The sequence below is a fragment of the Carassius gibelio genome, chromosome B5 (assembly GCF_023724105.1).
Source record: "Carassius gibelio isolate Cgi1373 ecotype wild population from Czech Republic chromosome B5, carGib1.2-hapl.c, whole genome shotgun sequence".
Classification (NCBI taxonomy): Eukaryota; Metazoa; Chordata; class Actinopteri; order Cypriniformes; family Cyprinidae; genus Carassius; species Carassius gibelio.
This window is the reverse complement of record NC_068400.1, coordinates 25,282,797-25,308,498: the sequence shown is the minus strand read 5'-3', so window position 1 is coordinate 25,308,498 and position 25,702 is coordinate 25,282,797. Positions and strand designations below refer to the sequence as shown.

At 36.3% G+C, this 25,702-nt stretch overlaps 1 protein-coding gene across 1 annotated transcript; it reads right to left on the bottom strand.

The window, feature by feature from the left end:
• Window positions 1-36: 36 nt before the first annotated feature.
• Window positions 37-25,554, bottom strand: LOC127957795 (serine incorporator 5). Its single transcript, XM_052556470.1, has 12 exons — window positions 25,389-25,554; window positions 19,100-19,267; window positions 14,253-14,431; window positions 12,640-12,722; window positions 11,586-11,679; window positions 6,858-7,069; window positions 5,466-5,558; window positions 5,114-5,240; window positions 3,907-3,976; window positions 3,779-3,815; window positions 2,933-3,077; window positions 37-2,110 (listed from the first exon to the last, which is right to left on the bottom strand). The coding sequence occupies exons 1-12, from the start codon at window positions 25,413-25,415 to the stop codon at window positions 1,966-1,968; spliced, it is 1,380 nt and encodes a 459-aa protein (XP_052412430.1). The 5' UTR covers window positions 25,416-25,554; the 3' UTR covers window positions 37-1,965.
• Between the last annotated feature and the right edge of the window lie 148 nt (window positions 25,555-25,702).

Below are 25,702 nucleotides of genomic sequence, written 5' to 3'. Positions count from 1 at the left end.
ATATTAAAACATTAAATAATGTAATGCACGACACCATTTTATTCATTTGTCTTTTTTATTGAAAGAACTGGCAATATCAATAAAAACACTAAAAAGAATATTGATCCTGCAGCAATTGAACTCATACGACTTCCCTTAATGGAATGTATTGAAATGAATAAAGAAAAATCAATGCATATAAATGAGAACAAGAGTTGTTTGTAAACTTACTGTACATATTTTTGGATTATAATGTCTTCATGCAAAATTAGTGAGAACAACACAAAGCGCAAGATTACTTTTTTTTTTTTTTTTTTTTGCAACATTATGAGTACATCTAGTGGTCATCTTTACAATGGACTATTTACATAAAGCACATATTGCAATCAGATGTCACCTTTATGTTCAGCATATCTGTTACTAAAGGAAAGCATTATATTTAATCGTTCAGTGGTTACATAAACCGTATGCTCATAGCTTAATGCAGTTCTAGCATGTAGTGTTTAAGGCAATCATTAACTATTTGCTAATTTGGATTTATATAAAGGCCAAAAACATCACCCTCACCAGGAATATAAAGCCATGCCAGCTCTAATTCTAATAAAAGAGATTTTGGTTTTTGTCAAAACATGTAGGACAGCTACAACTGCTACACAGGAAATAACCATAAATTGTAAAATAATTCCAGTTTTAGACTGTATTTCCTTCATTGACAACACTTCAACACTTTTTTTTTTTCTACCAGGGAGCACCATAAGTACTGCATGATGTCTAACACAGGCAGCTCCTGGAAATTTAAACTAAACACCACAAATAAGAAATACAGACATGCACTTCTAGCAACAAAAACCTCTGAATGATTAAACAGAGTAGCTGAAACGATGCTTTTTAAGTATAAAAGACCGTACAAACTTGTTCTTTGACAAATGACATGCTTGCAAGTCTAGTGCATGAGCTAGAATAAAATATCACAGGACATCCATGTTCTAAAGCACCATTTAAATTGTAACAAAAATCCAAAAATAAGAAAGAAAAATCTATAGCTTCAGTGTTGCTGTTGGCCGTATAACAATCTGTGTGGCAGTTTGGGATTTTGGGGCATTACGATGTGGCCTTGGCTTTGCCCATCCATTCCAAATCATCATAAAAACAATTACTGGCAATGGCAGTCACATGCTTTCCTCACAATGGTGACTCATGGGAAACAGCATGTGGAACTCATCACTACCTGAGATTTAAGATGAAGCCGAGAGATAGGAAACGTGAGGAATGTTGCGGACTTCTTTGCAAATATTGTTTTGGTGTGGTTTTAAAAGGACGTTATTAGGGTGCTTCAATAAATGCAGTGACATCTCATACGAGTACATTTATTCACATATATGTACAGGGATGACCTTGCACAGTAATTCCTCGGCTGGTCCTGATCGTGTTTCCAAGAGTGCAACTGGTGGTATAGTGGTCTGGTTTTGCAAGGCAGCACTTTCCTATCCACTGAGAAGAGATATTTCTATTAAATAAATATGTTGATTCGCTCAAAGTCCTTGCTACCTTACTGAAACACCCTTGAAGTGAAACACTACAATAAAACACATTTGAAGACCTTTCAAAAAGGCAGACAAATGATCGAAAATCACAGATGGTTTGTTGATTTGCATAGAATTCTCCAGCTACCAAAATAAAAGTGTAACTAGCAAGACACTTCCAGGTGATGTGTGAGCCTGAGCAATGCTTTGTTTTTCTACCTTCATGTATTGAGGAAAACAAGAGCCCTACATCAGCATGGGAGCAATCGTAACATGATTTCTGTAACGTATTTAAAGACATAAAACAAGCAGCTTTTGAGAAACCAAAAGCCATTACTATACTAAAACTATTAAATCAAATAATATTAAAGAAAACATTAAAAACAGACAAAACAAGCTCTCACACAAACACACAGTAGTTTTAAATGAACAGTGGTGATACTGGATCATGTGTGAAGGGTTTCTAGGCTTGGAATCTCTTTGGGAAGAGCATGGGGACCACCAGGGTCCACATGTAGAGAAATAAGCAGACCCAACAGGATGCCATCTTGATCCAGAACACTGACCAGCTTCCCTCCAGCAGCCTCTCGATCTTTGCATTCTCATAACTGCAGAGAGACAAGATCATGTGCATATTACATTTAAAAGTTTAATTCTGTCGTTAATTACTCGCCCTCATGTCGCTCCAAACTTGTAAGACTTTTGTCCATCTTCTGAGAACAAATTAAGCTATTTTTAATGAATCTGAGAGCTTTCTGACCCTGCATAGGTAGCAATGCAACTGAAATGTTCAAGGCCCAGAAAGGTGGTAAAGACATCGTTAAAATAGTCCATGTGACATCAGTGGTTCAACCCTAATTTTTATGAAGCTATGAGAATACTTTTTGTGCTCATAGAAAACAAAAATAATGACTTAATTCAACGATTCTTTCTCTTCTTTGTCAGGTCTTGAACCTGTCAGTTGTGTTACGGTCTATACAGGGTCAGAAAGCATTCGGATTTCATCACAAATATCTTAATTTGTGTTCAGAAGATGAACCAAGGTCTTATGGGTTTGGAAACAACATGAAAGTGAGAAATTAATGATAGAATTTTCATTTATGGGTGAAATACTTGAATGCACGGCAACCTCTGAGCTTCTGCTGTTAACAATAATAGTGACAAACAAGAATACTATAGTAATAAAATACAATTAAAAATAACACAATTAAATGACTACGATAGTAAAAATACTAGTATTATTTTATATTAGTTATACTAAAATAAAACTTACAATTTTACACACACACACACACACACACACACACACACACACACACACATATATATATATATATTTATACATATATAGATTCAAATAAGCAATAAGAAAATGTAATAGCTGGTCTTGAAAATAAGGTTTTGTGTTGTTTTTGTTGCTATGTACTTACTGAAACCAGTTGGTTACAGTCATCATGACGTAGAGGGAGCCAAGAAAGAAAACGAAATGGAAATAGCAGTAGCTGTAGATTGTGCCGTCTCTCTCATCGTACTTCACATTCTGCCCTCCAGCAGTCTTCTCATCATCATAGTCCTCTGGAAAAAATTAAAAAAGCACCCATTTTAAGAAACTATAGAACTTCTTCTTGACCATCAGGAGGCTCCATCTACTTTTTTCAAATGTCTGAGGCCCTGTCCACACATACACAAGTATTTCTATAAACAGCGTTTTTCCTTCTTCTGTTTAAAAAAAAAAGAAAAAGAAATTCTCTGTCCACATGAATACACATAAAAACATGCTATGAAGCACCGTCACTGTCATGAAGCCAAGCCAACAGGTGGCGATATAGTCTCAACCGTAAAGCCGTGTTGGCCAATCAGAAGCCTGAGTTTTTGAAAATCTTCACCCTGGCAGGAGTTCTCAAAAACGTTTGGTTTCAGTGATCTGGTGCTGTCCACATGAACATGGGTATTTTCAATACCACAGTTTCTTCTATGCTGCTTGGCCGTTCTTCCAAACGCAAACACAGGACCAGGTCACTAAACATTTTCGAAAACTCACCACCTGTTGGCTTGGCTTGCTCTGGACAGTGATCATAGCATGCTTTCAAGTTTTCATGTGGACAGAGATTTTATTTATTTTTTTAAACAGAAGAAGGAAAAACTAATACCTGTGTACGTGTGGACATGGCCTAAATGAATGCAAAAATGTGTTATTCCTCTAACATTTGAGCTTGAAATCTTCATGTTTTGTCCTAAAATACTAGAGGAGGTGTTGGTTGAAATTACTGTCTTACCTGTATCATCAGCGCAGCAGAAGCAGCAGCGTGCTCTCTGAAGAGAGAGAAAATAAAAGTGGTTTGATTAACGATATCACTTGCTGTAATCTTAAACACAGCAGAGAGAGAACACAGCAAAAGTTCACCTCATTTTCAGGCATATCGTTCCTGTACACCTGCAATGCTGTTGAGCTCCTCTTGGTGGTGGAGATCAAACTGAAGGAAGAGGATTTTTGTTAACTCAGGCATCAGACACATGGGGGCAGTCTTCTTTTTTTAACCATCAAACGTAAAAGCAGAGCACTCCATAAAACTTCTCAAAATGCCACCAGACATTCACAAGTCACTTTTTCTGCTTCAAAGCTTTGTTTTGCCTCATGAAAACTAGAAATATGGGAAAAAAAAACATTTTGATGCGAGACACAACAATGAATCACCGGTCTGACAACTAACACATAGGCATGTAAATATGGCTTTGGTGGAGAGGAGCGGCTCTAAAGAGAGAGAGCTTCAGCAGACATGTCTGCAGTTAATGAGAAACACATGTGAGTTCACGTCTTCACAGTATGAGAGCTTCTAATCTTCACTCCCTTCCTACCAAACTACCTGCTTTTAAATCTAAATGAACATCTTGTCATAACCAGATAATTACATGTTTCCACTCCTCCCAGGTTCATTTTAGGGATCACCCATTTAAATAATATGTTATGGGAACTTGCATCCAGGCCAGGAATATCCCTGCTTATTTAAAGGGATAGTTCACCCAAAAATCATGCCTTTCTAAACGGTATTATGTTTTCTTCAGTGGAATAAAATAAATGGCTTACTTACACAACTGAACAATACCTCTGAAGATTTTGTGTGTGTGTGTGTGTGTTTGTGTGTGAATTATGGCCCAGAGGATGATTTATGGAAATTACAATTTAAAGGAACAGTTCACCATTCAGAAATTAATGCATGAATAAATAAATAAAAAATGTAGCATTAAATATTAGGGTGCCATCAGAATGAGAGTTTTTAAAACATCACAATAATACACAAGAGAAGCGAAAAGCTGCATGTTTGTAAGAAACAACTTCATTATTAGGATGTTTTCCACTTTAAAACACTTATCCTCTATCCATAATATTGCTTAATTCAGTGAAAAAGTTGTCTTGCCTGAATCAGGAGAGAAATAGGTTTCCACCGAGCAGTATGGTTCAGTACAATTATGTCCGTTTCCATTGTCAGAAGTTGTGAATGGTACCAAAATAGCGAACGAAATAGCTTTCATGATACTATCATGGTGGTTTTTATAAAACAGTCTGGACTGGGCCTTCACAAAATCAAAAACAGGATTTTCATTGCTCATACCAAGAATAGAGTATACAGCCAAACAGGATGGCCGTGCCGACACCCGTCACTATGTTCGTGTCGCTTTGCAGTCCTGATTTGTAGGGAAAGACGCAGACGGTGACATTTTTTCCATTTCGTTCCACCACTGAAAGAGAAAGAGCACAGGACAGATTTTAATAAGGGTGTGGGAAATAACTACATAAGTCTGGTGGGTTGAAATGCATTATTACTGAGGCTACTGTAACCTCAGTTTACAGCTCTGTCCACACACAAGCTACAGTAGGAGACACTAAGGAAACCACACACCACACTGAGAGACACACCCAGGACAAGCTGAGAGATGCAGTGTTTGAGTGAGAGACGTACTCACTTTCAACGGGTTTGCTGGCGAGTGCGGAGAAAGTGAGGTACATGACGTAGACGGAGATGACCGCGGACTGCAGCAGACCTGAGGTGGGCTGGACTGTGTGCAGAACAGAACAAAACATCAGATGTGTTCGTAAAAAACAGCATATAATCTGATCTGACCATGTCTGTTTGAGAGTTTATGCTTCATACATCACACTTCTTTATTAAAGTAACTATGTGCACTACTGTTCAAAAGTCTGAGGTCAGTATGATATTTTTACCGATGGTCTCTTATGCTCACCAAGGCTACATTCGTTTGCACAAAAATATAGTAAAAACTGTCTTTTTTTTTTTCTTTAGTATTCTAATATATTTTAAAATGTAACTTATTACTGTAAAGGCAAAATTCTAGTCTCCAGTGTCTAATCATGTATGTGACCCTGGACCACAGATCCAGTCTTAAGTCACACAGGTATAACTGTAGCAATAGCCAACAATGCATTGTATGGGTCAAAATTATTAATTTTTCTTTTATGCCAAAAATCATTAGGATATTAAGAAATTAAGATATTTTGTAACTGTCCTACCGAAATATATTAAAACTTAGTTTTTGATTAGTAATATGCAATGCTAAGAACTTTAAGGGCAATTTTCTCAATATTTAGATTTGTTTGGCACTCTCAGATTCAAGATTTTCAAATAATTGTATTTTGGCCAAATATCATCCTATCATAACAAACCATACGTAAAAAAAAAAAATGCAAGAAGCTGTTACTGTTATAAATTCACTGTAAACCATGACTTCACAGTGTTATTCCATGTATGTAGTAAGGTTTCACAGAATAAAACAGAGCAAATAAAGTGCAATGATATAAATAAAAGCAGTATTCTTCCACCAAACAATGTAGTTTCAGTTACAGTAGTTTTAGAAACAGTTGTGGTTTCACCAAAGTGGTTGCGGAGCAACACAGAAGTAAACAAATGTTTGTTTGTAGGGTAATTTACAACAGCTTTGAACTCGGCTCAACCAATAAGGATCAAGGACTGTTTTATAATAGAAAGCTTATTTATGATGTTTGATCTTTCTGATGATGTACAAATCTCAATTTCCAAAAATTGACCCTCATGACTGATTTTGTGGTCCAGGGTCACATATGCAGATCTGGTGCTTTTTCTATTATTATCAATGTTGAAAATAGTTGAGCTCTTTTTTCTCCCAGAAAGTTCAAAAGAACAATGTATTTTACGTAAATTACTTGCTAAAACAATTTCACCTCCCACTTTGTTCTGTTTAGTGAGAATCCAAGATAAAACTTGCTCACACATGAGAAAAGCTGCAGGCACTATGAATACATCGAGCAAACATCTGTTTGTTAGTATAAAATGTAGGTCAGTGAAGACTTTGTAAACTCACAGGTCTGAATGCAGGGTGAGATGGCCAGCAGAGACACGACGAAGCACAGGCCGCCGTTGACACCCAGGAAGAGCTTGTTGAGGAAGCAGGCCTCTGAGTCTGTATAAAACATGATCATAAACACCAGGGCTCCCACTGCCACGGAGAACAGCACCAGTGTGACCAGAGCCAGCGCTGCATACCAGATTTTATTATACTTGACCCCTGAGCTCCTGTGGAGGGACACAGTGGAGACGGTTCAAAGGAATGCTCTGGGTTCAGTACAACTTCAGCTTTTGTGGCATGATGACAGTCACCACAGGAAATCATTTCATCCCTCGGTTTACAAAAAAGAATGCACTCAAGGGGAAAGGAAGAAAGAAAAAAATTATATAAATATAATATAAAATATATTTTATATAATGTAAAAATTATGTTTCTAAACAAAGATTAGGCTGGCTTACTTACTTTTTTTATATGAAACATTTCAGCTTAATTTTCACAATCATATAAACTATTTATTTAGCAACTTTCATGATGCAAAGGACTCCAGAGAGAGATGTGACTTAACTATCTGTAAAACACTCATTATACAGAGAAAAAGTTCTTAAACTTTAGACAAGACTATATATTTGTGTGAATATATATATATATATATATATATATATATATATATATATATATATAAAATATATACATATAACATATATATAAAAATTTTCCACCTGAATTCTTATATATAAATTTATGATTTTTTTTTTTTTTTTTTTAAGCTATTGCATTAACTGTTGAGTTGGCCTTGTAATCAACCCAGAACATTCCTTTCATGACAAAAGCTCTTCATTGCAGACATCCTATCAGATCCACATCTCAAATCTGGGTCGTGGTAGTCAGAGTGTTTTGGCTATCAACTTAAGGTCTGGTCTACAATCCAACCCAGGTATCACGCCAACATGTAACACAAACAGCCACAAACTTAATTTTAGGGTATAGTAAATCTGAAACAAGTTGATACCAATACCACACTGCAATATACAGCGGTGCTCAAAAATATATATGCTTAAAAATGTTTTTGTAACAAGTCTCTTAAAAATACAGTAAAAACTGTAAGTTTGTGAAATATTATTACAACATAAAATAAGGGTTTTCTATTTTAATATACTATAATATAACATATAAATAATTTAAATTGTCCACAGGCATTACTCCAATCTTCAGTGTCACGTGACACTTGAATTAGCTTTTTCTTTTTTCTTTTTTTTATAGAAACCTTTTGTAACATTATAAATGTCTTTACAGTCACTTTTGATCAATTAAATGCACCCTTGCTGATAAAAGTATGAATTACTAAGAAAAAGTCTTATTGAACCCAATTTTGTGAATGGTATTATTGTGTATTGCTACTAGGTATCTTGAACAAAAAGTGCTTAGTCATTTGACCAGGTGGTCTGTGGGGGTGCTATCTGATAAGAGTTAGTAGGAGTGTTAGGAGTAACCAGTGACCAACTGGACTTCCTGATGTTTTAATTAAAGGCCCATCACTGTTGTGTTCCTCAGCCTGCTTACAGGATATTAAACCCAGATTTCATGTCACTGCAATTAATCAACTCTCACCCACTTGGAAAAAAAGAGCTTCTGTAAATGTCCAGTTAGTCTCAGTGCTAGATTGCTCTTATCATTAATGTACCATATCAGTGCATGATTAGCATGACTGAGTGAGCAGTGAAGAGTTGTGAAGGCGTGGGGTTTCAGTAACGCACATGAGAAGTGCTGACAGCAGTGACTTCCATCTGCTCGGCAGCCCTCCAGCGTCTGCTTCATTTCACTGAGGATAAACTCTATTTGTTCTTCTAGGTTTTATATACATTTCTACACAATAAACGTTTTTTTTCTTTTTTACAAAATAAATATTTTTATTCAGCAAGGATGCAATAAACTGATCTAAAGTGACAGTAAAGACATTTATATATATTTATATATATATATATATATTTTTTTTCGTATTTTTCGGACTATAAGTTGCAACGAAGTATAAGACGCATTAGTCCAAAAATATGTCATGACGAAGTCGCACTGGACTATAAGTTACATTTATTTAGAACAAAGAACCAAGAGAAAACATTACCATCTGCTGCCGCGAGAGGGCGCTATATGTCTTTGGTGTAGACTACAGGAGCACTGAGCAGCATAGAGCGCCCTCTGGCGGCTGGAGACGGTATTGATTTCTCTAGGTTCATGTCAAATTAATTTTGATAAATAAGCTGCACCTGACTATAAGTCGCAGGACCAGCCAAACTATGAAAAAAAGTGTGACTTATAGTCCGGAAAATACGGTATATATATATATATATATATATATATATATATATATATATCTATATTAGTGGTGGGCCGTTATTGGCGTTAGTGTGTTGCGTTAACATGAGACTCTTATCGGGCGATAAAAAAAAACGCTGTTAAGTTGGGTTGAGAGCTGGGTCTATACTAAGCAAGCTATGATGACTTTTACCTTGATATTTTATATAACCGACAGACTGAGGCCAGCCTAAAAAGATGCTCAGGACAGTTGACGGGCCACTGCTGCACATCGTCACGAAAGCTTATCTTTTTCACGTGTTTTTAAGCCTTACCGCTTGTCGATTTAAACATTAAAGCATCCAAAAACAAGACGTGGAAAAGCTGTACAGAGTAACTGGTTACTCGCGCGCTGTGTTCGGTGCGCACGAGAGAGAGAGAGACGCATATCACGGACAGCGACACTGAACCGAGCTCTCTTCTGTGAAGTTCTCCTCGAAGTCCCTCCTGCCCCTGAACGAACAAATCCAAATCGCAGTATGAACAATCAAAAAGATGTGAAAGAGCCCAATTCAGGACCGCGGTGTTCTGGTGTTCAGGGCTCACGCAGAGAAAGGCGTCTCAAAACATCTTGAACACCGAATTTTGCTCTTGTGCCGACAAATACATACAAAATGTTAAAATATCCACCTTGGAAATTATGCTCGAAAAAACTGTCAGTTATTTCTTCAGTGAAAGTAAATAGAGTTGAGGAAAAAAATGGGGTGTGTATTTTATTGGATACGTTCATCGTCTCTTAAAGTGACCGCGCCTAATTTAGCTACTGGCTGCTGTAATGTTAATCCAAAAAAATGAAAATCACTCACTGCTCTTGACTGAATTACTTCGTTTTAACAGTCAAACCAAAAATAATTCAGACACCAGATATAACTTTTTATATATGTAGCAAAACTGTAATAATGTGAGATATGTTGAAGGTGTATGAATAAATGTAGGTTTGATTGTATATTTAATTTTTACATTGAAGACTATCCAGTGCTATTGTACATTTAATTATTTGGTTTCTGTACATTGACACCTACATACTTGATAAAAACTTAAACATAGTGTAAATGGCACAAATAAATAAAAATAAACGAACATACAAATTAAACGATTTCAAACAGGGCTCACTTTTTCAAGCACTTTGTGATGCATTTTGGAAACAGGAGATGAGCCTCTTTTCTAATGCACCACCTAACTTGATAAACCCCTTCTCAAAGACCTACTGTTTGTCAGTTTTATTTGGGTAACACACATATTCTGAATGCCTCCGGCAGAATTCGAATGAGCCATTTTAATCTAGATTAATCTAGATTAATTTCAAGATCACAGTGAGATTAATCTAGATGTAAAAAATTAATCTATGCCCACCTCTAATATTATATATATATATATATATATATATATATATATATATATATATATATATATATATATATATATATATATATATATATATATTATATATATACACACACACATTTTCAGAGTAAACAAGTAAAGAAATCACATTTTATTTAAATTAGCATTTTTATTAACATTATTTCTGAATAATAAAAAGTGTCAAAGGGAGGTCACATTTAGGTTCCTTTTAGAACTGTTTTGTCCCCAGTACTTCCTGTATTACAAAATGCTGAGGTTTCCATTTGCTGAGAAAAAGCCAAGAGGAAACTATGATGCACGTTGAGCTCTGCCATAGGTTTCCCGTCCACAAGCTGGAGAGCAGCCAAGAACCTCTTACTTTTTCTCTTTCTCCGCCCAATAATGTCAACAGCACAACACAAAGCCATACTCTACCACCACAACACAAATTAATTATGAACACACCCCTGAGAAAGCTCTGCTTATAAACCAATCTGCTTCAGTGTGACTGTCTTACAGGCGAAATGTTTCATGTATTGAAAACTCCCTCTGAAACAAAACTCGAAGACTAAAAATGCTTTCACTGCTATGAAACCTGCTTTGCTTGTTGATAAAACTGGAGGTTGTGAGAGTATTCATTTATCTATACTCACACTATACATGTGATGTGTACCTCACACCTTGTCTGCCACAGCGCCAGTGACTAAATAATAGCAAGCGCATTAAAACTTTCCCCAAATCTTTCAACCCGATGTTAAAAAGTCCCCTTCTGCTTTAGCAGCACAATGTAAAGACCACCCCGGCTGGCAACTATGCAACCTAACTGACAGTGGAAATGAAATGCAGCTAGATTACACTATAGTCTCCATTCCCAGAACTAATGATTTCCAGTTGTGGGGATTCAAATTGCATACCAAGCAACAGTTGGATACAATGATGGAAAGTACTAAAGAACTTCTCTAAGAGCCTAATACGTTTTCCACTGGGTGAAAAAAGGGGGAAAAGAAAGGAAAAACCGAGTTATTTGGACAGAGCTAAACGTTAGCTCACCAGTTTTGATTCCATCTGTGGGCAAACTGAACGAGAAGCATCAACTGGATGATGATGAAGAGAAAACCTCCGAAAGCCCCCACATAACGCCAGACTGAAAAAGAAAAAGAGAAAGAGAGAGAGATGAGTCAAAGGTCTTTCCCTCTGGCTGATACTGCATGACAAAACAAACACGGCTCTCTGCTAAAAGCCAGGAACTGAAAACACATCGAGAAGCACACATCATTTAAGAAACACCACAGAGCGATAATCACTTGGACCTGAGCGAATATAAAAGTGTACATGAACTTATCTGGCGCACAGAGCACAACTAATTAAACACTTTATTTATAACACCAAACACAAACATACAACCAACCATCATAGTACCATTTATCTTGAGCTGTTCTTGAGGTAATGTGTCACAAATAATGCATGTTGTTATTAAATGTAACATATATGGCACCAAATGAATATATGAAACATCTGATAAGGGTTATTATAGTTACATAAGAACCATAAAAAACATTCCTCGTATAATTGTCAGCTGAAATAAAATATATAAAAATGTACTGTATTTCAACCAATTGCTATAGAAAGCTTTTTAGTTTAATTTAGTTTAACTTGATGTACTAAAATAAATAAAACTGATATGATTTAAAATATTAATAAAAACTATTGTTATTAGTATCTAAATAATACTATGGAACTGCTGCAGTTTGTTTATGAAAATAGTTGAGATTAAAACAAGTTAGCTTGCTAGTTTAAGGACAACTCTAAGAGGACAGCATCCTCTCCATTGCTCCGGATCTTGTCTAAATATGTGTGTGGTCATGAGGTTATTGATACAGGCAGCGACGAAGCACACAGAGATGCTCACAGCAGATCAACTCATGTAAGGGGAGATATCCCAACACCACCACAGGCTCAAAGTACAAATAATGAAACTTTCCAGCAATGTCTCAATACTTTTCAAAAAAAAAAAAAAAAGTTTCTAAGAAACGTTACGAGCATCATTAGAGTGCATGAAAACAATAAAAAGAGAACGAGCATGTGAAAACTGAGCATACTGAACCTTCTAGAAACTTGTCTTGATTTGGGAGAAAAAATCCGCCTGCACAGCAGGCCAGCAAAGCCACAAACTTAAAGAACCAAAACCTGCAACGAAACAGAAGAAACTATTGATTTAAGGAAAAGATGTCTCATACTGGCAGTCTGGCTTTACAACAGAACATAAGACATGGGTTTGCAAACAGTTTGAAAGCAATAGTAAGGGAGTAAAGTAAGTTTAAAGATTAAATCATTGTACAAAAGTTTAAAATAAATTATTTATATGATCTGGGAAATAATATTAATTAAAAATAATTATTAATAAATCAATAGGCCTACATTGATTTTTCACAACAGATACTGAACCAAAGCAATTTTGTTTCAGTTTATACTAGCGCTGAAAAACGATTAATCGCATTCAAAATTTTACAATATATGTAATTCTAACATATTTTTCCTTAACTTTCACATTTAAGTGTGTGCATTTATATATACATAATAAATATACACAGTACAAACATATGTAGTATGTAAACAAACTTTTATCTTGAACGTGATTAATTGAGATGAATCATTTTGCAACCCTAATTTATACACCCAACCCCCCCTTTCAGAACCCAGATTAAAGATTAAGTTAGAAGGTCAAAACTTTTGGGTCAATAAAGATTTTTTGTTTTGTTTTTAATTAATACTAACTGAGGAAGGGTGTCTTACATTTATTCTGTAAATTTGCTTATAATGTTTTACATTTCAAATACACATTGCTCTTTTCGATTTTTTATTCATAGAAATGATATACTAAGCAGCACAATGGTTTTCAACATTGATAATAATAAGAAATGTTTCTTGAGCTGGAAATCTGCATATTAGAATGATTTCTGAAGAAACAAGTGACACTAAAGACTGAAGTAATGATGCTGAAAATCCAGCTTTGCCATCACAGGAATAAATTCAGTTTGAAGCTTTATTAAAACAGTTTTATTATGCCAGTATATTTAATATAACTATTTTAGTGTATTTTTGTAACAAATAAATGCAGCCTTGGTGAGCATGAAAGACCTCTTTCAAACTAGATAAAAAATCCTACCACCCCAAATGTTTACCACGACACATTTCCTACAGTATGCATGCTATCTAGTATAGGATGTCCTGTTTATCATTGTTAGTATGTGATCATAGGGAGTTTCAGGAAGAACTAAATGAGGTTTTTAATGTGTTTCTTCTAAAGCCTTGTATGAATGTACAAAGCAGAATGGAACTGCATACAACAACACTGAGTTCAGCCATATACTTCCTTATCCTACATTTGCATACAACACAAAGATACAATTACTGTGACATGAAGTGCTCTCATGTGGGGCTGAACCATCCCATTTATAGGGGTGAAGCTCGTCTCCAAGCGCCATTTCCTCTGGACAGAGCTTTAAATGAATACCTCTATTCAGGGCTTTGGTTGTGGGTGAATAATGGAGCATTAGGAGGGGTGTACAGATGGAGGCAGCAGGCCAAACAATACATGGTGGTCCCTATAGGTCCTGTGAACCTGGGCCCAGAGGGGCCACGGAGCAAGACAGAGGAGGAACAAGCACTGTTTGCAGAGTAAATACCACTTCAAAAGTGTCTGAGTCGACCTCTTACCCGTTGTGAACAGCTGCCCGGCATCCTGTGCTGGTTCGCACACGAATGGTGAGCACAGAGAATAAGAAGAAAAAGCAGGCCATGCCGAAACAGACTTTATACACGGCCGAATAGCCCACTAGAGTACTGCAGTTCTCCCCTGCATTCAGCTTCTTACACATTTCGTTGTAGAAAGGAATCTGGGGACAGCACAAAACAAAAGAGGAATAAAATTACACTTTCAGTAACAGAATAGTTAGTCGCTTCAGGGCAAGACTAAAGTTAAAATGAATCCAAATGGTGAACACACCCTTTCACGCTGGGTGCCAAAAAAAGAACTTAAAAAAAATAAAAAAAACGTACACATGTTAAACAGACACTGAAGTCCTAGATTTTTTTTTATTACTTAAAGGGATAGTTCACTTTGAAACAAAATGTTGGTATGTTTTAGCTTACCTCAGGGCATCCAAGATGTAGGTGTCTTTGTTTCTGCAATAGTTTGAATTTTGATATTTTTAGGTCCAACCGTTCTCGTCTGTGACTCACATAATGGAGGTCTATGGTCACCACCTCAAAGATCATGCACATAGAAGTCCAAATTAAACAATTCCCCATCGTAAGTACACACTGAAGGTCTAAGACACGAACTAAGTGGTTTCTGGGAAAACAAACAGTACTTACATAGTTTTTACCTGTTCTACACAACCACGTCCAAATGATCTGAGGGCACGCGTGCTTCCTGCTGTGTGACGTGTGCGCCTGTTCTGGTTTAGTCTGCGCAAGCGCCGGAAGTGATCTCTCGCGCGTATACGTCACTCATCGTTTACACAGAGATTTCGGAAATGTTACCTTTCACTGTGAAAATCTAAACATATTTAGACATACAGGACATCGCAATGGAAGACGATTTCAATATATCAACAGACAACGTTGAAATTTTTCACAACCATATTTATTTTAACCAGAATAGGAAGCATCCGATGCAGCAGCACATCTTCAAGCCTCAGAGAGACAGAGATATCTTCAAAATTGGTCATGTTTTAGTAGCAAGGGTTGTGAGATGCCAACAGAAGTGGAGAGCATATGTTGTCACGAATGGAAAATAGCAATGCAACAACTACAAGACGACGAAGAGGACATTGACAGTATCCCATCACACATCTGCCTGACTGAAGATCCTGAGTTTTCTCCGCTGCTGAGTCACAGCGTTTTGCACTTTGTGTTTAGTTTGCCACGTATAAACTGGAGGTAACATCCAAAGCCAGAAGGACTCAATGGCATGCTGTCAATAGAGTGAGTAATGTTTTTTTTTCCTATTATTATCGCAATGATTATAGAGTGCATTATAAACCAATTAATTACTGTATTATATTTCAGACAGTGCAGAGTGGTATCGTGTTGTAAACAGTAAACAATGAGTGACGTATACACGTGAGAGATCACTTCCGGCGCTTTCCGCGCTTGCGCAGACTAAGCCAGAGCGCATGCACGTCAAATCAGGAAGCACTCGCGCACTCAGATCAGTTGGACGTGGTTGTGTAGAAGAGGTTTACTACATAAATACTGTTCGTTTTCTCACACAAACCACTTGTTTCTTGTCTTAGACCATCAGTGTGTACTTACGATGGGGAATTGTTTAATTTGGACTTCTTTGTGCATGCAACTATTGCGGAAACAGACACCTACATCTTTTGAGGTAAGCTAAAACATACCAAAATTTACATTTCAAAGTGAACCATCCCTTTAAAAAATACTGGTAACACTTTACATCAAGCCTTTATGTATAATGCATTATAAAAGTAGTTTAAATGCATTAATTATGCCTTGTAATGCACCTTATAATGCATTGTACAATCTAATGAATGATTGTAACCACAGTTAAAACATTACAGCTATTATCGATTCACAACACTTTTCATATATTGTTATTCAAATAAATAATGCTCTTTTGAACTTTCTATTTACCAAAATCCTAAAAATGGATATAAAACAAACATACAAAAAGAGTCATTTTAAATTGCAATAATATTTAATAATTTAACATTTAGAGATTAAAAAAAAATCATACCATCACTGTACAATAATTATAGTAACAATAATAATCCCACTAACTGTAGCATAAGAATAAAAATAGTAATTATTATTATAATATGGTATAGTGTTGGTAATCAAACATTAAAACAATGCTACTTTTATATGTACAATGGTAAAGAATGATTATAAATGTTCAAATTAATTTGACTGAAAACTAAAGTTTTAACATTTTATTTGTCTAAAAATACTGTATTGCCATGGTTTCTCTTTGTAAGAGTATTAACAAAGCCAGTCGGATTCTAAAAAGTTTTTACGGTTCTCTTTTGTGGTTTTGAAGAGAAAGCGGGCACAAACTACAGGGCACTGGTCAATTCTTCAAATATATATTTAGGTTCCCAACAGCGCACATTCTGTAGACCTGCTATAATGCTGGGAGGCCCTGTTATTCTTATAACATGGACCATCGCATAATATAAAGTTACTGAGCTATCCCTCTGTCCCTGTGTTGTAACCACGAAAGACCACCAGGAGAAGATTTGATGTGCTCTTAAGTTTGTGAAAAACCTTCAACAGCTGTAAATCTTTGTGTCTTGGGCACCCGAGTGACAGTTCTTTTGTGCCTCACTGAGAGGCAGCGTTTTTATAGCTATGCTGGTCTAGGTTTTTTATACTCATGGCATTTACTCAGTAAGCACTCATTGTGGTGCGGTGAGCAAAAAAAGAGCTTGAGCTCACGTTACACTCCCAGGGCCTTTAAATGCATTTAAACCGCATTCAGTTACTGGTTTAGTATAGTTACAGAAAAACAAAACCCAGCTTCACTGAAAGAGTTTTTATCTACAGTGTGCAACAATTCCTGTATTAGAGGTTATGATGGGGCATTCATACTCTGTCTTACATTCCTGCAATGCTTTGAAGCAGAAGAGTCTTTGTGTTTGTCTGAATAACACGGGCTAGCTGCCTGCGAATAAACCCCTGATCCCTCTAGTGACCTTTTCTTTAATGAATCAATGAATACATAAATTATGATCTTACAAATGCTTCTAATCTACCTTTGCTTTAAAAAAAAAAAAAGATCTGTCCAGGTTGTATACTGTAGGCCCTAAATTTCTTCTATTAACAAAGCATTCATTTCTTGAGAAATCAAATCAAATGAATTGAAATAAAATATAAAACACTGAAGAAACTGCAAATGTGTCTCTTTAAAGGCAGGGTAGGTAAAAAATTTATAAACAACTTTCTTCCAAATTCGTTTAAACTTTCTATATATATCAATGCATAATTAAAATGTAAGTACTCTGATCAAAAGAGTATAAAAATCGAGTGACTCTAGACCATTTAATCTGTATTAAACACAACTCATTATTTCCATTCGGCACGAAACATAGGATTGGCTTACGCAACTGTCACTCTCTCGCAACCATGGCAACCACACTTTTGCCACACATGACCTGCCCACTTGCGCGCGTACGTTTGATTTGAGGAATTCAAGAGGCACGGATCCTAGGAATACCAAAACAATTGTAGAGAAACAGCAAGCAAAATTCACAGTACCGGCCTATGCAGTTAGTGAAGGCAAACCAGGCAAAAAAAAGGAAGACAGTAACAGTACAAGAAAAGGCAATGAACAAAAAGTCTTTGGATAAACAAAGAAATAAAACGTGAGTTAATATCGGCGTGGCTTTCCAGCGATGCGAGAACTGAGGGAACTCAAAATGGCTTATATATTCAGTGCTATTAATAAATAATGTTAATAAATATAATAAATAAAATAATAAAATTAATAAACTGAAATAAAACTAAACTAAAAGTACTACATTAAATACAAAAACGAATGAAACCATATTTTTTTTTTATAAAACTTTATATATTTTTTATTATGTACAAATCAAAAACTAATAAAAATCACAAAAACTCACAAAACAATATATATTTTTTTATTATAAATGTAAAATATATACAAAAATACTTTAAATATTTTACTTTTTACCAAAATGGCTTATATACACATATAGTGCAATTATCATTAACTAAAAATATTAAAACATTTCTGTTTAATAAACTAAATAAAAATATTTATAACAAAAACTGAAATAAAACTAAAAGTACTAAATTAAATAGAAAAATTACTGAAACTAACAAAAAATCTTAAAACTACAGATATATTTTATATTATATAAAACAAAATTAAGAAAAATGACAAAATGCACAAAAATAAATAAATATAAAAATATAATATTAAAATACTTTAAATATTAATAAAAACTATAATAGTAATGATATTAAAATAACACTTCATAAAAGTAATTTGCTTGTGAATCTGACTCTAATGGTCAAAGAATACAAGTGTTTTTTTGTCATTACTCCACAACAAAATGATACAATTTTGTTTAAAATTATTTTATTGTTTTCCCGCTTCTAACTCATGGCATCGGTTGAGAGAGAAGTCAGGCCCACACAGAATCTGCACCAATAGACCGCCACTAAAAATACTTTACATTTCCACATGTTTTCAATGTCTCTCATTAACAAAGTTAGAAACATATTACCTGGCCCATTGTGTGTTTATTAATATTTTGACTTAAAAACAATTTGCCTATGCTTTCACTTCACAAAAGTGTGTAGTAATCATTTAAATCAGTAGGCCTACTAGTGCGCTGAACAAATATTTGTGTTTGACTTGAGCTGGCCTTTTTTTTTTTTCAGGAAGACAGATTCCCAGCAGCAGGTGATGTAGGGGGGTGCTGCTGACCTTAGGCCAGATTTAATGGTCTTTGTATATTAGGGAACCTGATACTAAAAAATGCAAATGGAGACGCTCTGAACAAACTCACATTTTCTCGCATTGCCGTCTCCACAGTGGGGGACATCATGATGACACAGGTCACCGTGGCCAACATGAAGAAGAGGGCGTACATGAAGCGTGTGGAGGTGGACTGTTTGATCTTGGGACAGCAGCCGCAGCACAGGGAGCAGGCAGCCGATCCACAGCAGCAGGCCAGCTGCAGAAAAACAGCACATGAGTGAGCGGGACACATGCAAGTGCTTAACGCTAACAGTTCACAAACCATTACAGTGATTTACAATTAAACAAATGCATTCTAAAGCACATCTGCACATTTAAAACTATAAAATAAGCCAACTAAAGTGTTCGTTTACACCAAGGCAAAGACAACACAATCTTTTTAAGATTAAGTAATATATACATTTCAGCTGAAATAAACCAATACAAGTCTTGAAGTCTATAATGTGCTGTGAATCTGAACAAATGCACTGAGGGGACTGTGAACGTCTTATTGGTCGTCATCCCCTTTAGCAACACAAATGCTTCATTCCTATTGGCTGTAAGCAACAGTAGAGCAGGGCTGTTACTATGAGGCAACTTGATTCACATGAGGCAAGACACAGACATAACATGAGGCTCTGAGATCAGATTGAGTAGATACAGTACCAGTACAAATGTTTCTAGACGTTTTACAAAATCCCTTAATCTTCTCTACTACTGTTTGTAGACCAGATTATGCAGCCAGAGAAGAAAAGAAGTGTTACAAAACTAACGTAAGTTTAAAATGTTCTAAAAATATATATTTCGATTATTAATCAAACACTTCACATCATTACAAATATATGAGCTATACCTTAAACATTTGATTTGACAATTTTTTTATCTATTTATAATTTATATCATAAATTCTAAACATTTAGATAAATCATACTGTGGCGCTTTTCAACTGCATGGTACGGTTCACTTTTGGGGGGTTTCCACTGGGTACAGTACCTAGTACTTTTTTTGGTACCACCTCGGTTGAGGTACCAATTAAACCGTACCATTGTACGTGTAAATTCTGCTGATCATGGATTGGTTGAGAAGAATCGTCACTATCTCTGTCACTGAACTTGAGACACAAACTAGATTTAAATCAGTGAAGACTTTAATGCAACTGTTCTGGACGAGCACACCTTTTTTTTTTTTTTTTTTTTTTAAATGGCTGTTTCAATGTCTGTTGAGGAAGTACAGACGTTCCTCTCGCTGATAGCAGAGGAGCGGATCCAGCGAGAGCGTCGCGAATGAAAAAGTTATTCACGAGTCGAGCAGTAGAGCTGGCGCAACAATAACGACATGAATAATCCCGCCCACATTAAAGCGGTACTAAACTGCAGTGGAAACGCAATCTGAGCCGAGGCATACCACGCAGTGGAAAAGCACCAATTAACTGTTTTGTTACATTCTAAAATATCCTCTTTTGTGTTCAGCCAAACAAAGAAATTAATTCAGGTCTGGAACAACATCCCCATGAGATCAAAATTGAGTTTTTTGGGGGCTTTTGCTATGAATATGTTAGGCTCAAGATTATCTGTAAGCTAGTGTGCTCCAAAACAATGACAAAATTTACTTTTACAAGATATAGTCCCAAGCATTCAAAACTTACAGTCTCTCAATTCTGCCAATATCGATCAGCCATTTTGATGACATCACACTGCACTTCAGCTTCTCATCAAACTTTCTGTCCAATCAAATGCTCTCTAGATCCCGAAGTGTCCTGCCCCTTACACTACAAATAGACACTGAAGCTGTGGCACAAATCGGTCACTTGTTCACAGGATTTGTATTTTCTGTACAGTGAATGGCACGTAGTGCACTATATAGGGGATAGGGAACGATTCAGACAGTGTAAATATGCTTTCTGTTGGGGAAATCTGGTTTAACGCAGTGTCACGTGAACCGTACCGTGCACACAATCTACTCCAGTCCAAGACACGATACATGGAGCGGATAATATGTACAAGTCGGCAAAAAAAATACAACTTAAAGGACCCATTTGAATTCTACACAGAATGCTATATTTTATAGCATGTATGACCCCAACCCATCACAGCACCATGGAGCCCATCGCTGGTCAACACTGGTCGAGTGGGACAGCACTCGACACCCTCTCACAATAAAACCATCCCCCCATCTCCTGCCTCAGAGACAGTTCTCAACCTACAAAGAGCCCTTCTCTAACCCTCTCCCACAACCAGCAGGGGTCTGGATGAAAGGGGACGGACTACGAGTAAGGACAATAACCTGGACATTGTTTTCCTCACAATTCAGACTGGGAAATTCCCAGGCTCCTCAGAAGCTACATCTAACCCTTGGAGAAATGTTGTGTTAGCAAACACATTCAGTTCCACCATGTTTACACCCAGCAGAAAAGTTGACCATAACCAGAAAATAAGGGTCTTAGAACTGCAGAACTGCAGTAACTTTTAACTTCCTTTAACTAAAAAAAAATAGTAAGCCAGTGAAAGCTGCACACTACGTTTGGACTGCAGTGACTCAATAATATGGAAAATGTGAACTCAATAATTGGTTGGATTTCAAAATGTTCACATTCCAGAAGTCCAGAAAAAGTCCACCATAACTCAATGCTGGTTCTGTAGAGCTTCATGAATTGTCACATAAAAGAGCATATATGAAACATATTACGTAAATTAATGGAATTGTCAATAAAATTCTGAATTTTATATAAATGTTACTTTTTTTATTATATTTTTTAAACAAATCCATAAAAATGTAATTGTAGTTCTCTAATGTACTTTCATTCATTGTCATATAAAATGAACAAACATTTTCCTGTATTTTATGAATTAGATATGCTTTTTAATAATACAAATTAATTTATGGAATTGACAGTAAAACTCAGAATTTCACAGAATTTACATTTTACAAAAACATTGCAAATTAAAATACATCATAAAGCTATAGTTCTTTGCTGAAATGTTATTAATTATCAAATAAAATAAGCATGGAAATATTTCCCCATTTTAAAGTTTGAGGAACTCAGCTGATTAGATATGCATTATAATTAGTCAAATGCAATTATTAAATTATTAAATTATTAAAACAGAGATGTTTACAACACTAGATGACTTGATAAGATGCTTGGCAGCCAAACAAATGGGCGAATCGATTCAAACTCAATTTAAACTGATCTCTGGTGTATATTACTAATGGCCAAGAACATTAATAGACAAGTTATCTGATATATTTCACTGAGCTCAAGTATGTTTACCATTGAAACTTGAGAGCAAACAATAAATCTATAGTCTCCATGTCATGAATAGCTGCTTTGTGGATCTGTTAGCAAGGCAATTGTACAGCTGGGGCAAAAATGTATTACTTTACTTTTTGAAGTGTACACAACAAAAGTGCTCTTTTGTCCAGTGTGAAGAGTACCCATAGTAACACTGAAGAGTCGAACCTTCCTGCTAGAGTCACACTGAACAACATTGATGGATGGATGGCGATTGCTCGACAGCTTTTTCAGTTGCAAATACAGAGCAATCCAAAGTCTCACGGGACAAGAGTAAACACCCTCTACGATGGTGAAATGGAGGAAGTCAGAGAGAGAAAGAGATGCGTTTTTTTCTGTGTGAAATTCACAAGGGTGAGAAGGCCTCACTTTTACCCACAAAGTCAACACAGATAAACCAAAGCCTCATTTCAGTTCGCTGGAAGAAAAAACCTCACTAGTTGAGATTTGAGGAACTTGGAATAGTCTACAAAAAGTCCACAGGATAATAGGATGTGGGGTACACACGTGGTGACGTCTTCTTCAGCCGTTTTCATACATTATGCCGTTTCATCAGTCAAAACGGAGTAGCACGCTGGAGACTCTACACAATTTGCAGGTTTCCCATGGGTGTTTAGACAAATAAGATCTCACAAACAAAGTTATCTCAAGGTCTGATCAAGAATTGAATTCATTACCATTAGATAATAAAAGATAATGAATACCCTTCCTGTATTAACAGATCTGCAACAGTAACTCAGAATCCAGACATGAATGTTTTCACTTTGCAGTGTTACCAGGCAATAAAACCACCTTTTATAAAGAATGCATCATCAGGGATGATTCATAGGGAGTCATACATGACTCAAGCCCAGACATCTGATGCAGATATCAGTTAGATTTTCATGATGTTTCCCAGTAGAACAAGACTAGACAGTCCAATCTGCAAGAGCGGAGAAGATTTTCACACACATGAACACAAAACATGTCACAAAACATGATTCCCTTTACATCTTGACAATAATTAGAAGGCTTATTCAAACTGTTGCTGGATATATCTCAAAGGGACGCTCCACCCAATTCTGAAAACTCTCTCTTCATTTCCTCGCCCTCATGGCATTCCACATGTGTATGATTTTAGATAAAGACAAAACAAGATTTTTCAAAAAAATTACCCATTCCCATCAACCCATCATCATGGTTTGAAGTGTGATGTTTATGTAAAGTGGGTTTCTGAAGTGCGAATGTTTGTGGTTTCTATCCACTTTCATTAATATGAATTTAGAAATTGATTCGTTAACATTTTATTTTATTTTATAGTCTTCTTGTTACATGTTAAACATACTTACTACAGTAATAACAGTATATTATAGCCTACATAATTACATGCAATAACCCAAAACCAAAACATAACCCCAAAGTAGGCTAACATATTCATTAATATTCCTTAGTACTTGCGTTAGATCTACAGTTACAGGGACGCACTAAAATAAAGTGTAACCCTGGAGTTTTCTTTTCTAAAAATCTTCATGTGTTCATGAATTAGTTATAATCTTAACTATAATTATGACATTTTAATTATCTTTCTAATAGGGAAGTCACCGCTATAACGATAATGACACAGAGTGCTAATAAACAGTAACTTGGAATTTTTGGAACCACTTTTAAATTTGACTGTCCTACCTGTGTTATGCCACTTTAATTGCTTTGATATTACAACAGCATAAGCGTTGTCTTGTGAGGTTGCTTATGTGGATACAGAACCCACAAATGTTAATAAATGCTACGGTCGCTGGCATAAAGAGGGAATCAATTACCATCAAAACAGAATCAACAGCTAAACAAAGCAGGGTTATCTAATGATAGCAATTAGTTAACAAACATTGAGACTACATAACGCCAATCCCCCACCCGTCTCCACACATTTGTGGGGCCACTGGCTCCTGACAAGCTTAGCACTAATGAGACAACACTATTGACGCTGAGCACTGACTGCAAGCTCTCTCTTTCCATTGCTAATCTTATGCAAACAAGCAGCCACACGGATCCAACCAGGAAATGAAAAGACCACCCGCGGACCCCACCACATACAAAGGGGCTACAAGACGAGTTGGCCTTCAGAGAAATAGTAGACTAAGAATGTAAAGAAGACAATACACTGACACTCATTTACCACATCTAGCCCTGAAGTGTTTCCTGGTGGGGTGTCCAATATTGTCTGCTTTATCTGTATTTGATCACATTTGATTCACATGGTTCCGTTAAGAACAAGGACACATACAGACATATTTGTCCTGACTGGAATGAAATGAGGACAGAAGACAGAACAAGGTCAGTCACAGTGATGACATAATTTCCTGACCGTTGGAGCAAGATAAAATACTGGCTAAAATGATAAGTCTGACAGCACAGTAGATGGAAAAAACCTGCCCTGTAATGTCTGCAGAAAGCATTAGCCTGCTGATAAAAGACAACTTAAACCAGCCTAAGATGATTTGGTGGTCTTAGGTGGTTTATGCGGGTCTCTCAGCCAATCCAAACAGGTGTTTAGCTAAATTCAGGATGAAAAATAAACATGTCTCAAAACCTTCTAAACTAGTTAACAGTTTGACCAGGCTGGGAGACCATCGAAACATCTTGGGCTGGTTTAAGGTGTTTTTCCCCCAACAACATATTGTTTGGTGTCTTCATAGTCACAACTGATTTAAAATGAACAAATAGCTAGTATTGTTCAATAAAAAACAGAAATGTAAGCGGATATGGTTTCCTATTCTCAAGAAATGATGCACAGCACATTTACTATTGAGAACTCGCAACTGTACATAACTGGCACAGAACAAACAAGGTGACAGTAAAACTGCTTTAATACTTGAAATTGCTAGATAGACATTAACAAATACTACAATCATATACGTTAAAAGAACACAAGTTTTAGTTGTAAACTTTTTCTAAAGCATCAGCATTAAACGCTACAGAAAATCATTTTAAACCGGAGAACCCGAGTGCTCCGCGAGGTTCACGACTGATGATAAAAGACGGTGATGTTTCCAGTCAATGTATCACTCACCTGAGACAGACAACACGGCGCACACATGCTGACAGCGAGTCAAATCCTCCTTACACACACCGATCCAATTCAATTGTTGAGTTCGTAAGGTTCTGATAACGCGACCGTGGATCGAGCGTTTGGTGCTCCCGCGATTCTCTCTGCACGCGCCGCGCGTCCCCGCTCACAATAGACTGTGACGGGCGCGAGCAGCGGCGCTGTGCGTGCGGACGTCTGTGAGAAGATGGCCTACGACACATCCCAAATCACAAAGCCGTGTTGGCTTACAGTGGCGCTTTATTGTTTATTCACATTCATTATTGATCTTACATCCA